The 15,765-nt window shown below is 39.1% G+C and overlaps 2 protein-coding genes across 2 annotated transcripts in view; both read right to left on the reverse strand.

The window, feature by feature from the left end:
• The window catches only part of rcl1 (RNA terminal phosphate cyclase-like 1), an 11,135-nt gene extending 8,058 nt beyond the window's left edge, over positions 1-3,077 (reverse strand). Inside the window, exons 1-3 of the mRNA XM_089130683.1 lie at positions 2,913-3,077; positions 2,168-2,239; positions 1,188-1,363 (exon numbers count right to left, since the gene is read on the reverse strand). Coding sequence (XP_088986809.1) covers positions 1,188-1,363; positions 2,168-2,239; positions 2,913-3,027 — 363 coding nt within the window. The 5' untranslated portion in view covers positions 3,028-3,077. The remainder of the gene's footprint in view (positions 1-1,187; positions 1,364-2,167; positions 2,240-2,912) is intronic.
• A 703-nt stretch (positions 3,078-3,780) lies between these two features.
• The window catches only part of ythdc2 (YTH domain containing 2), a 30,728-nt gene continuing 18,743 nt past the window's right edge, over positions 3,781-15,765 (reverse strand). The window contains exons 20-30 of the mRNA XM_039661548.2: positions 15,577-15,696; positions 15,056-15,328; positions 12,715-12,841; positions 12,169-12,374; positions 11,537-11,726; positions 9,920-10,029; positions 8,602-8,855; positions 8,395-8,509; positions 6,420-6,626; positions 5,800-5,982; positions 3,781-4,409 (exon numbers count right to left, since the gene is read on the reverse strand). Of these exons, the coding sequence (XP_039517482.2) occupies positions 4,356-4,409; positions 5,800-5,982; positions 6,420-6,626; positions 8,395-8,509; positions 8,602-8,855; positions 9,920-10,029; positions 11,537-11,726; positions 12,169-12,374; positions 12,715-12,841; positions 15,056-15,328; positions 15,577-15,696 (1,839 nt within the window). The 3' untranslated portion in view covers positions 3,781-4,355. The remainder of the gene's footprint in view (positions 4,410-5,799; positions 5,983-6,419; positions 6,627-8,394; positions 8,510-8,601; positions 8,856-9,919; positions 10,030-11,536; positions 11,727-12,168; positions 12,375-12,714; positions 12,842-15,055; positions 15,329-15,576; positions 15,697-15,765) is intronic.

Here is a 15,765-nt window from a genome sequence, read left to right on the forward strand (position 1 = left end):
CTCACTTCATTACTGGATGATGCAATATTTTTGAACGAATCTCTAGAATGAATGATTCAATGACTCGCTTCATTACTGGATGATTCAGTGTTTTTGAACAAATCTGTTGAGTGAATGATTCAATGACTCACTTCATTACTGGATGATTCAGTGTTTTTGAACAAATCTCTTGAGTGAATGATTCAGTGACTCACTTCATTACTGGATGATGCAATATTTTTGAACGAATCTCTAGAATGAATGATTCAATGACTCGCTTCATTACTGGATGATTCAGTGTTTTTGAACAAATCTCTTGAGTGAATGATTCAATGACTCACTTCATTACTGGATGATTCAGTGTTTTTGAACAAATCTCTTGAGTGAATGATTCAGTGACTCACTTCATTACTGGATGATTCAGTGTTTTTGAACGAATCTCTTGAGTGAATGATTCAATGACTCACTTCATTACTGGATGATTCAGTGTTTTTGAACAAATCTCTTGAGTGAATGATTCAGTGACTCACTTCATTACTGGATGATGCAATATTTTTGAACGAATCTCTAGAATGAATGATTCAATGACTCGCTTCATTACTGGATGATTCAGTGTTTTTGAACAAATCTGTTGAGTGAATGATTCAATGACTCACTTCATTACTGGATGATTCAGTGTTTTTGAACAAATCTCTTGAGTGAATGATTCAGTGACTCACTTCATTACTGGATGATGCAATATTTTTGAACGAATCTCTAGAATGAATGATTCAATGACTCGCTTCATTACTGGATGATTCAGTGTTTTTGAACAAATCTCTTGAGTGAATGATTCAATGACTCACTTCATTACTGGATGATTCAGTGTTTTTGAACAAATCTCTTGAGTGAATGATTCAGTGACTCACTTCATTACTGGATGATTCAGTGTTTTTGAACGAATCTCTTGAGTGAATGATTCAGTGACTAGATTCAATCTTTATTTATAGTCATGTGTCTTTCAGAAGCTGATTGACTCTAGTGTGATCTCTACTGTAGACATCAGTGTTTATATCCCAACTATAAACTTTTATGATAATCTGACTGACTGTAAGGCAGAATTCACAAACTTTCCAGGCCCTGTTGACCTCTACACACACTCTGTGCATCTGTGCAACAAATCTGTGTGTTCCAGGTTTATCAGATGGTGTGTGTGTGTGTGTACTCACGGACGGGTCGTCGGGGCCGTTGGTGACCCCCTTCAGCACGGCCCTCAGCGGGCTCTTCATGAACGGCCCCAGCATCAGCAGCGGCTCCAGGTAATATCCCACAGATCGCTGTGTGTGACACTCGTGCTCCACAGCGCCACCTGTCAGGAGCCCCGGCTGGTAGAACAGCACCGTCCCTGCACACACACACACACACACGTGGACGAATCAGCTTCAGACACACTTTACAAGAGCCGGAGAATGAGTTTAGGAAGAACGGCAGCGTCACCAGTTCACTTCTACACAGAGATTGGTCAGTCTATTAGTAAGGTCAGCTGACTTTAACAGTGTGTGTGTCGTCATAAGCCGACGGCGAGACTGAAGAGACAACCACAAACTCCCTGACACGCCTCCATTTTAGTCTCCAGGTTTCTTCGGGAACGAGTCTTTCTTCTTAACAACAGTCACACTTGTGCTCGTCGCGGTCAGAAATGGCGCATTGGAAATGAATGCGAGACGAGTTTCCTCTAGTGGAAGCGTTTGGAACTGCAGCCCAACAACATCTCACTGAGCGCTCATGGATTAGAAATACAGTGTAAATTTAATTTACTACAAAAAAATACAAAATATTAAATAAAAAAAACATTATCAAACTAGAATATACTACACTAATTTCATTAATAAAAAAATTAATTTCTTTCATGACTGACACACGAAGAGCACCACAGGGTTTAATAATTCATACGCAGAATAAAGGGAGTTAGTCAGTAGAGTATTAAACTGGTGGTTATGGAAAGGGGCGGGACCAATCACAACACACTGCTTCAGCCAACCAATCAGAGCACAGTGTGCTTTTCAGGAGGAGGGGCTTCATAAAGACAGGAAGTAAACAGAGCGTTACTGACAGACTGGGAAGAGAGGAGCCGCAACAATGGAGAATATGAGGAGAATAATCAACATTCAAGTAGGAAAACCTGTTTGAATGAAAATATGAAACTCACCCGTTTGGTTGATTTCAATTCTTGTGCCGTTCGTCACTTTGTCGAGGAGCCGGATGAAGCTCGCTTCAAAATCTGACACACAGAAACAGAGTTCAGAAACACTAACCCTAAACATATCTCTGACATTAGAGCAGAAACTGTTTTAAAAACAATAGCGCAGTGTAAATCTGATGGGAAGAGACGCTGACATAAACTAGTCTCGAATGTGTGTCTTACAACATTAACATATACAGTAATTGTTTTTACATTAATGTGTTGCAGTGGACGGAAAATGGTAAATGTGAATATTAACTACCCAAAAGAGTCAAATAATAAGAATAATATCATTTAAAATGTACAATATGGAACTTAAAACTACATTGATGCAATGAAAACAAATTATGTTAACGATAATAAAAGAAATAGTAATCTATAATAAATCTAATTTAAGAAAACAAATGAGAAAATGTCAAACACATAAATCCTCAATCCACTCATTTATATATTTACAGACGCTTTAATTGATGGAGCATACTGTTATCGATATCTGGTTGTTTTCAAAACAAATCAAATTTGCTTTATTGGCATAACTGTAAATAACACAGTATTACCGAAGCTTGGAATACATTGAATAATAATAATAACAAGGTCTAAATAATAGAAGAAAATAACATAAGTGAAATGTAAATAAACAGTGTAACCCATGAGCAGTGTCTGCACGCTGCGTCACGTGTGCTGTAATTCTGCAGTTATGATGTTTGATCACCTCGAAGGCCCGGATTATCATCTTTAGACCTGATGTTCCGTATTTTCACTCGTTTCCCGCTCAGTGTGGATAAAACGAGCCTCTGTCTGAAGCAGTTGCAGCCCTCGAACTCCATGATGTTACACACGTGTTGTTTCAGTAGCAGACTGGACTCAACACAGACGAGAGCCCGCGAGGGACAAGCGACAAAACGCGAAGGCGGAAATACAGCGCTACATACGATGACCACAAGAGGGCGCCAGATATTTATAGTCCCCTGTGGTGTAAATCCAGTGTGTGTACGATATCAAACGGCAACACAAGAGCGATAAACTGCAATACATCGAAAATCCGCTAGAGGCCGGTCCCAAAAGGGAGCAAATGTCCATATACCCCATGCTAAAATGTCCGTTTTCACAGCATAAATTCATGTTTTTACAGTTTAGTCCCATGAACTTTTATTGTAATCTTCAATAGGTTCCGCGTGCCCGACAACTGTGTGAGGGGGGTGAATTTATTTTTAACTCGTTAGTTTAGATCGTATTTATATGTGAAATGTATGACAAATAAGGGCGGTTAACTTTGATTGACAGCTGATAACGAGTTTGACGTCTCGATCATGACTTTTAATTACAATAATGCATTTGATTAAAAGTGCCTTTCAAACACTCAATGGTAATAACAATGATAACAATACAAGACAAAGTCATGTGAAATATAATAAACATCAACTGCAATATTTAGGGTAAAAACTGACTTTTCCAGGTCTAGAAATCACAATATATCCAGGTTTTCAAGTAAAATTAAGTTGAAACGAGAATCGAATTAATATTAAATTGAATCGCTGGTTTATCTTATTTTAAATCAAGAAAACAGTCAAAAACAAACAAACATGCAAATCATTTTTTTATTGCAAATAATACATTTGCATAACTCAAAACAAACACTGAACATACAGAGTTAATGATCGTTACAAATGAACTTGTGTGTGTCGTAGAGCGAATGATCAGTGAACAGAGAAACACGTCCGACACACACGAGACGCTCTCGTCCTCGAACACGAGTGTGTGTGCAGCCATCATGGATGACAAGAACACTTGCACAGCAATTAAAAGAAAAGCATGAAGATTTAAAAACACAGATTCATAAAACATCTCAGAGGTTTAAGAGGCCGAATCACTGAAATAAAGCCAGAACAAAACACAGATATTTACTCCATACTTCAGTCTATTAACGCCCATAAACAAACAAACATGATGCACTGCAAAACACGTGTGTGTTCATCCTCTGCGTTTCTGTCTAAACTTTCTCACATCGAGACACATCCACTGGAGGAGAAGTGTCTTCAGTGATCGTTCTCCTCAGTAAGTGTGTGTTGATTACAGTATGATCAGAAACGCGGAGGATGAACGTGATGTTTCTGCAGTGTGATTGTGTTTCTGATGTCGATCCGGATCGATCGGTTCAGATTCGCTCCCAGAACTGCAGCAACTGACTCCCAGCCTGAGGCTCCAGCTCCTGTTCAACACACACACACACACACACACACGAAATATTAACACCATCATCAAGGAAATGAAATGATTTAATGAGCACACTCTGGATTACAATCATTCATATAGCAAATAAAGTTTATAGTTAAGATATAAACACTGATGTCTACAGTAGAGATCACACTAGAGTCAATCAGCTTCTGAAAGACACATGACACTATAAATAAAGATTGAATCATTACATCATTACACCAGTAGGTGGAGACAAGAGACTGTTAAAACATGAGTGAGTCACTGAATCATTCACTCAAGAGATTCATTCAAAAACACAGAATCATCCAGTAATGAAGTGAGTCACTGAATCATTCACTCGAGAGATTTGTTCAAAAACACGGAATCATCCAGTAATGAAGTGAGTCACTGAATCATTCACTCAAGAGATTTGTTCAAAAACACAGAATCATCCAGTAATGAAGTGAGTCACTGAATCATTCACTCAAGAGATTTGTTCAAAAACACGGAATCATCCAGTAACAAAGTGAGTCACTGAATCATTCACTCAAGAGATTTGTTCAAAAACACAGAATCATCCAGTAATAAAGTGAGTCACTGAATCATTCACTCAAGAAATTGGTTCAAAAACACAGAATCATCCAGTAACAAAGTGAGTCACTGAATCATTCACTCAACAGACTTGTTCAAAAACACAGAATCATCCAGTAATGAAGTGAGTCAATGAATCATTCACTCAACAGACTTGTTCAAAAACACAGAATCATCCAGTAATAAAGTGAGTCACTGAATCATTCACTCAAGAGATTTGTTCAAAAACACAGAATCATCCAGTAACAAAGTGAGTCACTGAATCATTCACTCAAGAGATTTGTTCAAAAACACAGAATCATCCAGTAACAAAGTGAGTCACTGAATCATTCACTCAAGAGATTTGTTCAAAAACACAGAATCATCCAGTAACAAAGTGAGTCACTGAATCATTCACTCAAGAGATTTGTTCAAAAACACAGAATCATCCAGTAACAAAGTGAGTCACTGAATCATTCACTCAAGAGATTTGTTCAAAAACACGGAATCATCCAGTAATGAAGTGAATCATTGAATCATTCACTAAAAACCATTATTTCATAACCTTTGAAATCGCTGGTGTTTCTGACGCCACAAACGACCTATTAACCATTCAGATCAACGTGTGATCATCAACCAGTGGATCTCTGAGTGAGTGAGTGAGTGTAGGCGGGGCTCATTTGCATATTCTTACAACATTTGCATATTCATAGAGATACTGCACTGTGAAAATGACTCATTACAAGATGCATTAAATTGCATTTCTCTTTACAAATGACACTCAGGTAAGGTGCAGGGCTGTGTGTGTGTGTGTGTGTGTGTGTGTGACGCACCTGTCCGTCCCGGCTGATCTGGACCCTCTTGTTGTCGTTCCAGGGGTTCAGGAGATGCTGTGTGAGCTGGAACGCCAGACTCTCCTTCCGGACCCACTCCACCCCGAACACACCGCCCAGACCGACCGAACCCCAGTCCAGACACCTCTCGCCACTGATGGCCGACGTCATGCGCGCGTAACCCTGACACACACACACACACACAGTCAGTATTAGAGCTGTCAAAACGGCTGAAAAGCTAAATTCTAATTTCTTTCTTAAATATTAGCAAAATTAGAATTATATTCGAATTCTGAAGCCAATACTTCATGTTAGAGTATCGTCTCCCATAGACCCGCATGTTAAAATGTCCAACTGTACCGCAGAAATAAACATGTTCATCTGGTGGAAAATGTGGACTGTGACTTCATAATGAAGGTGGGGGGCGTGGCCAGTTGAGTGACAGGTGCATTGCCGTCGATGTCACTACTAGCCGTTTGTTTGCTAGCGTCAGCTAATCCGCCTCACTGCACATGTTCGTTTATGCGGGAGTGATGCGCGGCCAAGATGGCGATGGCCGGCCCCGCCCACTTTGGGCTTCAGAAACACTACGGGTGACGTCACACACACACTACACACACCTGGAAGTGTCCGGAGCCCTGCACGGAGAACACGAGGAACACGGCGCTGCTCTCCTGGAAGGCCCGGGTCAGCTTGTGCTCGTTGCTGGGAGTGGTGGACCAGATGCCCCTCTGCTGGGACAGCTCAATGTTCCTCATGTTGCTGCTCTTCATGATGAAGTATCGCACACAGGAGCGCAGCGGCCTCGGGGACGGAGACGAGCAGCTCTACACACACCCAAACATTACAACTCAGTCAAGACACTGCACCAGACGGACCTTCACTGAGACGCCGTCGCACTTACCTAGACATGCACGAGATATCGATTCATTTTTCATGTTATCCGTCCGATCTCAAAAATTATATCAGAATTTGGACTTAGATTTATCAGCCGATATATCGGTTATCGGCTTTCAAATATAAGGAATTATCCGTATCGGTTATTTTCATATCAGTCCATCCCTCATACTTACCCACCGGTGGGCCCAAATCCATTACATTTTTAAAACGCTATTATCCTATACTAATAAGCCTAAACTAATCTTGACAAACTATATATCATTTGAAAGCTTAGAATCTCTTATGATTTTCAAAATACATTACAGAGGAGCCGTAATTTATCAATTTGCAACAAGAATATTTTCATACTCTAAGGCGTGTTTAGACCTTTATTTTGAAATTGTGATGAACATGAAAAATCATGAAAGAAGGGTAGAAACCTGTTCAAAAGAAAGAAAGCCTTCATTCAATTATTTTATAATTATAATAATTATTATTTCATATGGAAATGGAGGCGCCCTTATATGGGCAGTAATGGAGTCAGGTTGTGCCCTAGTGAAAAAGGTTGGTACTGCGCCCAAACAGATATCAACCTAAAATGTGAAACACAACTTATTCAGATTTTTTGCTTTGATTTTTTTTGTTGCAGTTTTAGAGTTGAACAAGTTTTGAAAATATATATTTTATATAAAATATAAATAATTACATTTTTTATATTGTACATTTTCATAAACTCAAAGTTGTATAACTTTTTTTCTATTTCACATTCTTAATTTATTTCACTTCTACAAAAATCTGCCAAATGTCTTCAAAAAAAAAAGGGGAGGGGGTGACACCTAAGGGGTTAAGAATGTTTTCTGAGATGTAATGATTAAATAAGCAAATTAGGTACTATTTCATTAAATATGCCCCCATTTGCATACATTTTCAGGAGAGAACTCTGAACGCCGGGTTTAAGACTCTTGTCTGATTTTGTTGTCATATGGATTTCTCTTTTCATCTCTTATAAATCAGAAAATACTGATTTTACAGAAAAACACATTTTCATCATGTTTTAAGGAGTAAAAGGTTGCATAAATCAGGCGAATGATATATGAATAAACCTTCAGCGTATAGATATGAATAAAAGTGTAAGGTCTGGTGTGTGTAAAGCTGCAGAAGTGGAGATTTATGACTTTACAGAGCAAATAAAAGTGCATTAAAATAAGTCTATAAATTTAAAGTCCCCCTGTAGTCAATAATTGTATCCCTTAAAACTCATCAAAATTACATATTTAAACGTCACGTCTTCACGTCTTAAAATATCTTGAATGCAACTCGACACCCTCGCCTCATTTCGTATGCACAGTTGTATGAATATGCAAATGAGGACCCCTGGGAGACTCATTCGCTCACTCAGAGATCTGATCTGATTGGTTACAAGGTGGTTTGTGTCGTCAGAAACACCAGCGATTTCAAAGCGTGTTTTTGAGACGCGCTTTCAGTTTTAAGGAGGAAATACTCAGCAATGCTGTCCACTTATCAACTTACACACGGTTAAGCGTATTAAAAACACCACATAAACAACATTAAACGCTGGATTTACACCACAGGGGGACTTTAAAGGTGTATTTTGGATGTTTGAATAGCCTAAAAATGACCAGTACATGAAAAAAAAAAAACACTGGTTTCGTCTTAAATATCTAAAATGAGTCGTGAAGCCGTAACGTCACGTACTTTCCCAGAAGAGGGAGATGAAGAGTCGTCAGCGCTGTGAAACGGGACCTGCTCCTCTCCCAGCGGCTTCGAGTAAAGCGATCGGTGATTCTTCATCTGAGACGCCAGCCGAGGTCTGCAGGAAACACACACACACACACACACACATCAGCATCACACCAGCATAGCACCGGGTATATGATAGAGTCCACACACACACACACACACCTGTCGGGGCTGGGCGGCTCCTCCGTGCTCCTGCAGGCCGTCTGCGGGGCCTCGTCAGAGTTCATAGGTCGGGGTCTCTGGCCGATGCCGGTGGGCTGCTGGAGACCCGAGGCCTGCTCCTCCGCCGACAGCACCGACACCAGCGTGCGGACCGTGGCCTCGTCCAGCTGAGAGCAGGCCTTAGACGGAGAGCGGATCCGGCGCAGGAACAAGCTCTGCCAGCGCTGTCTGAGCCCGAACACCAGCTCCGCCATCTGCACACACACACACACACACACACATCCCTTTAATTAGCCATATTTAATTGTATATTGTTGTTATTGATCTAATTTAAAGGTGCAGTGTGTCATTTTTAGAGGTATCTAGTGGTGAGTTTGTGAACTGCACTCAACAGAAGTTACGGTGGCCGGCAGGAAGTGATAAAAAGATAAAATAAGAAATTAGGTTATTGCGAATATTATTGTGGCTTGTTCATCATTGTGTCAGTGTTTTATTCGCTGACTTTAGCAGTTTCTTATCATGAAGAAAAACACAGTGACGAAACGTAGAAACATGTTGATGGGCAACGATTAATCGCGATTAATCGCATCCGAAATAAAAGTTTGTGTTTACATAATATATGTTTGTGTAGTGTGTATAATTAATTTGTATATATAAATACCCACATATGCATGTCCATGTATATATTTAAGAAATATGTGCATGTATGAAGAGTTCAGATGCAAAAGCCATTTAGAAGAAATTTTCTTCTAAAATGATCATTTTTATCAAGCTTATATATTCAAGTTCAGTAATTTCACTTAAATGACAATTAATAGGTAATCTTCATTGCAATTTAAGTGAAATTACTGAACTTAAATATACAAGCTTGATAAAAAAATCATTTTAGAAGAAAATTTCCAATGGCACTTAGAGGATTTTGCATCTGAACTCTTCGTATATATTTTATATATATTTATTCACAATTAATATTATATATAAAAATAAATATTTGATATATTAATAACACATTTTTCTTAAATATATACATGCATATGTGGGTATTTATATATACAAATTAATTACACACACTACATACACATATATTATGTAAACACAAACCTTTATTTGGATGCGATTAATCGCGATTAATCGCCCATCTCTAATAGAAACATGGTGATGTCAGCGGACCCGCGGTGTGTGCAGAGAAACGCTCATTCTAAGCTAATAAAAACAGTTCATTATTTAAGCTCTTTATACACCACTGAACACATAGTTATGGATATTGAATTTTCAGTTAAATGCAGAATATCAGAAAGAAGCGATGAATGAGTTTTACCTCTCGGTCGAGTTTGAAGTTGAGCCACTCGTCGATGCTGATGTGAGCCAGATGAGCCGTGGCTCGATCCTCCATCTCGCTGTCACTGCTGTCATTCACACCGTCACCGACTGAAAACATACGCAATGACATCAGCGTTCAACTGCAGATACACGCAGCAGCATCTCAAATACACACTTATGATCATGATATATCGGCCACCATAGCAGCTGATATCGGTTCATTTTTAATGTTAGCGTTATTGGTTTTGATAATAAAATGTGTCTGATGTATTAGAGCTGATAAATAATGTATTATTTCCTTCAGATGCGCACTGTTCATCATGATGATTATGAATTGCTTGAAATATGATTGGACTCACTTCAAAAAAGGAAAATACAGTTCAGTGCAACATGTGTCATATCGGCCACATAACATTATCATGAGAACATCAGAACTGTGTGTTTGAGACGGGGATTTTAATGATGAGACTTTTGTTTTTGTAATCAGGCATTTAAAAATTACATGAAATTTTTTATGTCGATTTATCAGCCAATATATCGGTTATCGGTTATCAAATATAAAAGAAATATCGGTTATCGGTACCAGCCAAAATTTCCATATCAGTGCATGTCTAATTACAATAGTTTCAGGTTTAGAAAAAAAGTACTAATGATGGATCGACTTGAAAATTGTGGCCGATACCGATAACCGATAATTCTTGAACGCCGATATTTCGGGCGATAAATCGAAATCATGATTTTTGAGAGTCTGATTACAAAACAAAAGTCCCGACATTAAATACAGTTCTCGCACTGAACTGTCTTTTCCTTTTTTGAAGTGATTCCAATCATATTTCAAGCAATTCATAATCATTAGAGCCAGACCGATATTATCGGCCGATATTAGGCATTTTCCATAATATCGGTATCAGCAGTTATAATGGCCGATAAATTAATATTTAAAAAATAAAATAAAAACGGATGATCTCAATCATCTCGCCTTGGCTTGTTATATTAAAAATGTATGTTTTACAATTTGCAGTATGACGTTATCTATTGCTAAACTATGGCTCATCATAGACTAGCTAACCACAAAGCTAGCTAACGCCACTATCATCAGTGAAAGACCGCTAACGTTAACATCAATGAGCTTGGAAACCACAATTAACTTTTTCTGCCTAAATAAAGTAATGATTACTGTATTTATAACTAGCATATCTCTAGTTACAGTCCCTGCATTGTAAAATGTAAGTTAAACTTGCGAGGAGTGAACATTTAGACATAGAGAAAAAGTATCAAACGTATCTTGTGCAGAAAAGTTAGCTTTTCTTTTACACGTGTGTGAAATCCAACAATATTTAATAATAAAAAAAAAAAAATCGGCCGATATATCGGAATATCGGATTTTAAAACCCAAAAATATTTGTATCGGTATCGGCCTTCAAAATCCTTTATCGTTCGGGCTCTAATAATCATCATGTTGAACAGTGCGCATCTGAAACATTATTTATCAGCTTTAATATATCAGACACATTTTATTATTAGACCGATAATATTAAAAGTGAACATAATGATACCGATATGGTGGCCGATATCCAAGTAAACTTTAGGTGTGTTTTGAATCCGTGCTGGTCACCTCCTCTGTGTTCCTGCAAGGCGGAGCTCGGGAGTTTCGCACATCCTCCGAATATAGCGACGGTCAGGGGCGTGACCACAGAGCAGCATCTGACGCTAGCAATCCTGTGCGCACGCGTCATCTCGTCGTAAATCAGCCAATCACAGGGCAGGGACTCCACTGCTGCTGCCTGGCCATTGGCTGGAGGAATCTGGGTACAGATGTGTGGAGGAAAATAACTATTATGTTATTATTTAGATATACACTGTCTGACGTTCAAAATATTTTTTTATGCTTTTAAAAGAAGTCTCTGCATTTATTTGATTTAAAATACAGTTAAAACAGCAATATTGTGAAATAATATTACAATGTAAAATAACTGTTTTCTATGTGAATATACGGTAAAGTGTCATTTATTCCTAAATTGATCATCATTACTCCAGTCTTCAGTGTCACATAATCCTTTAGAAATCACTCTAATATGAGGATCTGATGATCAAGAATTACATTTTTCAGGATTATTTGATTAATGGAAAGTTAAAAAGCATTTATAAAATCGCTTTTGTAAAATCGATTCCCTATTTTCATTTTCGATACTTGTGTGTGTTGTTCTGATTGATTGTGCCGCCCTCGCTGTGATCCTCCACTCTGACCTTCTTGTACTGCGGCTGGCTCAGGACGGACGTGGGGTGGAAGCGAACCCTCTTCTCTCTGGAGCTCGTGAGGCTCAGGCCGTCCCGCTCCACATGGATCAGGTTGGGATACATCCCAGAAACCAGCGCGGCCTTGACCACCGCCCAGTTCTCCGAGTTCTGGTTCACGTCTCGGATGTCTCCGCCACCCCTCGCTCGCACGAACCCTGCGGAGACAAACAGCACTTCGGTTCACCATCAGGACTCCGTCTGCTCGTCTTACTCAGTGTGTGTGTGTGTGTCTTGAGGCCAGTCCAAATATCTGAACATTCTTAAATGCATTTACTAGATGTTAATGTCTTGTTCTCCGGAGAATTAATCAAAATCTCATCATCATCTCGGTCTTGTGATTAATGAAATCTGACTTTGTTCTCTAACTGAACTAAATGAGTTTAAATTAAAAAAATATATATATTACATATTCTGTGTATATATATATATATATATATATATATATATATATATTACAAACACTGTTACTGTAAAGATGCGGCTGTGAACTTTGACCTGTGGCCCGGAGCTGTCCCAGAAGCTGAGTCCGCATCCCGACGATGATCTCCATCGTGGCCTGAGAGAGGAAGTTCTTCTCACAGAACGCTCTTTCCCAGCCGTCACTGCGAGCTTTCTGCCACGCCTAAAGACAACAACAACAGTCAACTTCTGCGAAAACTAAAAAAACAAAAATAATAACCAATTCAAAATATGAATAAAAACTATATGTAAGCAATAAGGTACGAGAGGCTGTGCTGTATCGAGAGTAAGTCCCGTCTGAGGGCGTTGTTAGGCTCGACGAGAGGTGAAGCGGTCATACTATTGACCAATCAGAATCAAGGATTGGAACTAACCGTTTTATAACAGTATTTATTCGCCCAACGATTCTATGCATCACTACACAACACCCCTAGCAACCACTCTTAGCAACGTAAACATTTTCTCATTGATGTTATATCATTGAAGCGTGAGTATTGTGAGAGTGAGTGTACCTGCATTTACTGTAGATATGATATCATTTTCCTTCATCAAAAAATGTTTTAATATCCACTGCGATATCTTTTAACAGTTAAGGGTTTTCCCGGGTCTTTAAGTCAAGTCAAGTCACATTTATTTATATAGCGCTTTTCACAATACAGATTGTATCAAAGCAGCTTCACACTGATAACATGAAAGTAGCACAAAACAGGATCAACAACATTGCTAAACACTAAATAACCCCAACTGAGCAAGCTCATAGCAAGCCAAAAGCAAGGCGACAGTGGCAAGGAACCAAAACTCCATCAGATTGGATGGAGAAAAAACCTTGGGAGAACCCAGGCTCAGTCGGGGGCCAGTTCTCCTCTGGCTTACATTTATATTGTTTAAATATAAATATTAAATATAAATATTTAATATTTTGACTAATGACTAATGTCTTTAGTCATTTGTCAGTTGCGTTGCTTCTCCGTGTTCACAAGATGGCGAAATAAGTTATGCAAACCTCTGTTGCTGTTCAGTGTTCACGGTCAGGGACTATTTTATCCAGCGGAAGAAAGTGCTTTGAGTGTTTTTATCTCACGAAAGTTACATAGATACATATATTTTAGCGTTAATATTTTTTGTGTTTCTGACCTGAGGTTATTACGGTAATATTTCTGACCTGAGGTTATTACGGTAATATATTTGACCTGAGATTATTACAGTAATATTTCTGACCTGTGGTTATTACGGTAATTTTCTGACCTGAGGTTATTACGGTAATATTTCTGACCTGATGTTATTACGGTAATATTTCTGACCTGTGGTTATTATGGTAATATTTCTGACCTGAGGTTATTACGGTAATATTTCTGACCTGTGGTTATTAAGGTAATATTTCTGACCTGAGGTTATTACGGTAATATTTCTAACCTGAGGTTATTACGGTAATATTTCTGACCTGAGGTTATTACGGTAATATTTCTAACCTGAGGTTATTACGGTAATATTTCTGACCTGAGGTTATTACGGTAATATTTCTAACCTGAGGTTATTACGGTAATATTTCTGACCTGTGGTTATTACGGTAATATTTATGACCTGAGGTTATTACGGTAGTATTTCTGACCTGTGGTTATTACGGTAATATTCCTGACCTGAGGTTATTACGGTAGTATTTCTGACCTGTGGTTATTACGGTAATATTCCTGACCTGTGGTTATTATGGTAATTTTCTGACCTGTGGTTATTACAGTAATATTTCTGACCTGTGATTATTACGGTAATATTTCTGACCTGTGGTTATTACAGTAATATTTCTGACCTGAGGTGATTACGGTAATATTTCTAACCTGTGGTTATTACGGTAATATTTCTGACCTGAGGTGATTACGGTAATGTTTCTGACCTGTGGTTGTTACAGTAATATTTCTGACCTGAGGTTATTACGGTAATATTTCTGACCTGAGGTGATTACGGTAATATTTCTGACCTGAGGTTATTACGGTAATATTTCTGACCTGAGGTGATTACGGTAATATTTCTAACCTGAGGTTATTACGGTAATATTTCTGACCTGAGGTGATTACGGTAATATTTCTAACCTGTGGTTATTACGGTAATATTTCTGACCTGATGTTATTACGGTAATATTTCTAACCTGTGATTATTACGGTAATATTTCTGACCTGTGGTTATTACGGTAATATTTCTGACCTGAGGTTATTACGGTAATATTTCTGACCTGTGGTTATTACGGTAATATATTTGACCTGAGATTATTACCTGTGGTTATTGTGGTAATATTTCTGACCTGAGGTTATTACGGTAATATTTCTAACCTGTGATTATAACGGTAATATTTCTGACCTGAGGTTATTACGGTAATATTTCTGACCTGAAAGGCCCGGAGCAGGGCCATGTGGTCGCTGAAGGTGTTTGCGGTGAAGCGTTTCCGGCACAGCATGGCTCCGCGCTTCTGAGCGGCCTGAGCCGGCAGAACGAACGGGTCTCGGTGGGCCAGCGTACAGGCGATGGTGAGGATCGGGTCCAGACACTTCAGAACCACCGCACACAGAACCATCTTCCCCAGGTGCGGCTCCACGGGCAGGTCGGCCAGGTGGAAGCCCAGCTCCGTCAGGTTCTCCCAGGGGTCCATGGCATCGATGGTCTGTGGGAGGAGTCAGAGAGCAGGGCTTCAATTACACGCTTTATTACTCAGTCTTTTTGTCTAGTTTCCAGTCCAAATATCTAAAAATTCTTAAGAGTTTTTGCTTTAAAAAAGCTAATGGGATAAAAAACACACACTTAATTCACAAAGAAACATGGTTACTTTTACTACTCATCTGCACCAATTCAGATGGGACTGTTTTCTGAACCACGGATCTGATAATGACTGTGTTGTAATGTTTGCGTGACCTTGAGCATCTGCACGGCGTGTTTGACCGTGTGCATGTGCGGCGGCTCAGGTGCTCTCGACAGGAACTCCGCGATCGGGCAGGAGACGGGAGCCAGGAGCTTAGTGTGCAGACACAGTTCCTGAGAAACACACACACAGTTATTTTAGTCCTGGTCATTTCTGTGAAGCTCAGATGGATATGTGGTGTG

The sequence above is a fragment of the Pimephales promelas genome, chromosome 4, assembly GCF_988280905.1.
Source record: "Pimephales promelas chromosome 4, fPimPro1.hap1.1, whole genome shotgun sequence".
Classification (NCBI taxonomy): domain Eukaryota; kingdom Metazoa; phylum Chordata; class Actinopteri; order Cypriniformes; family Leuciscidae; genus Pimephales; species Pimephales promelas.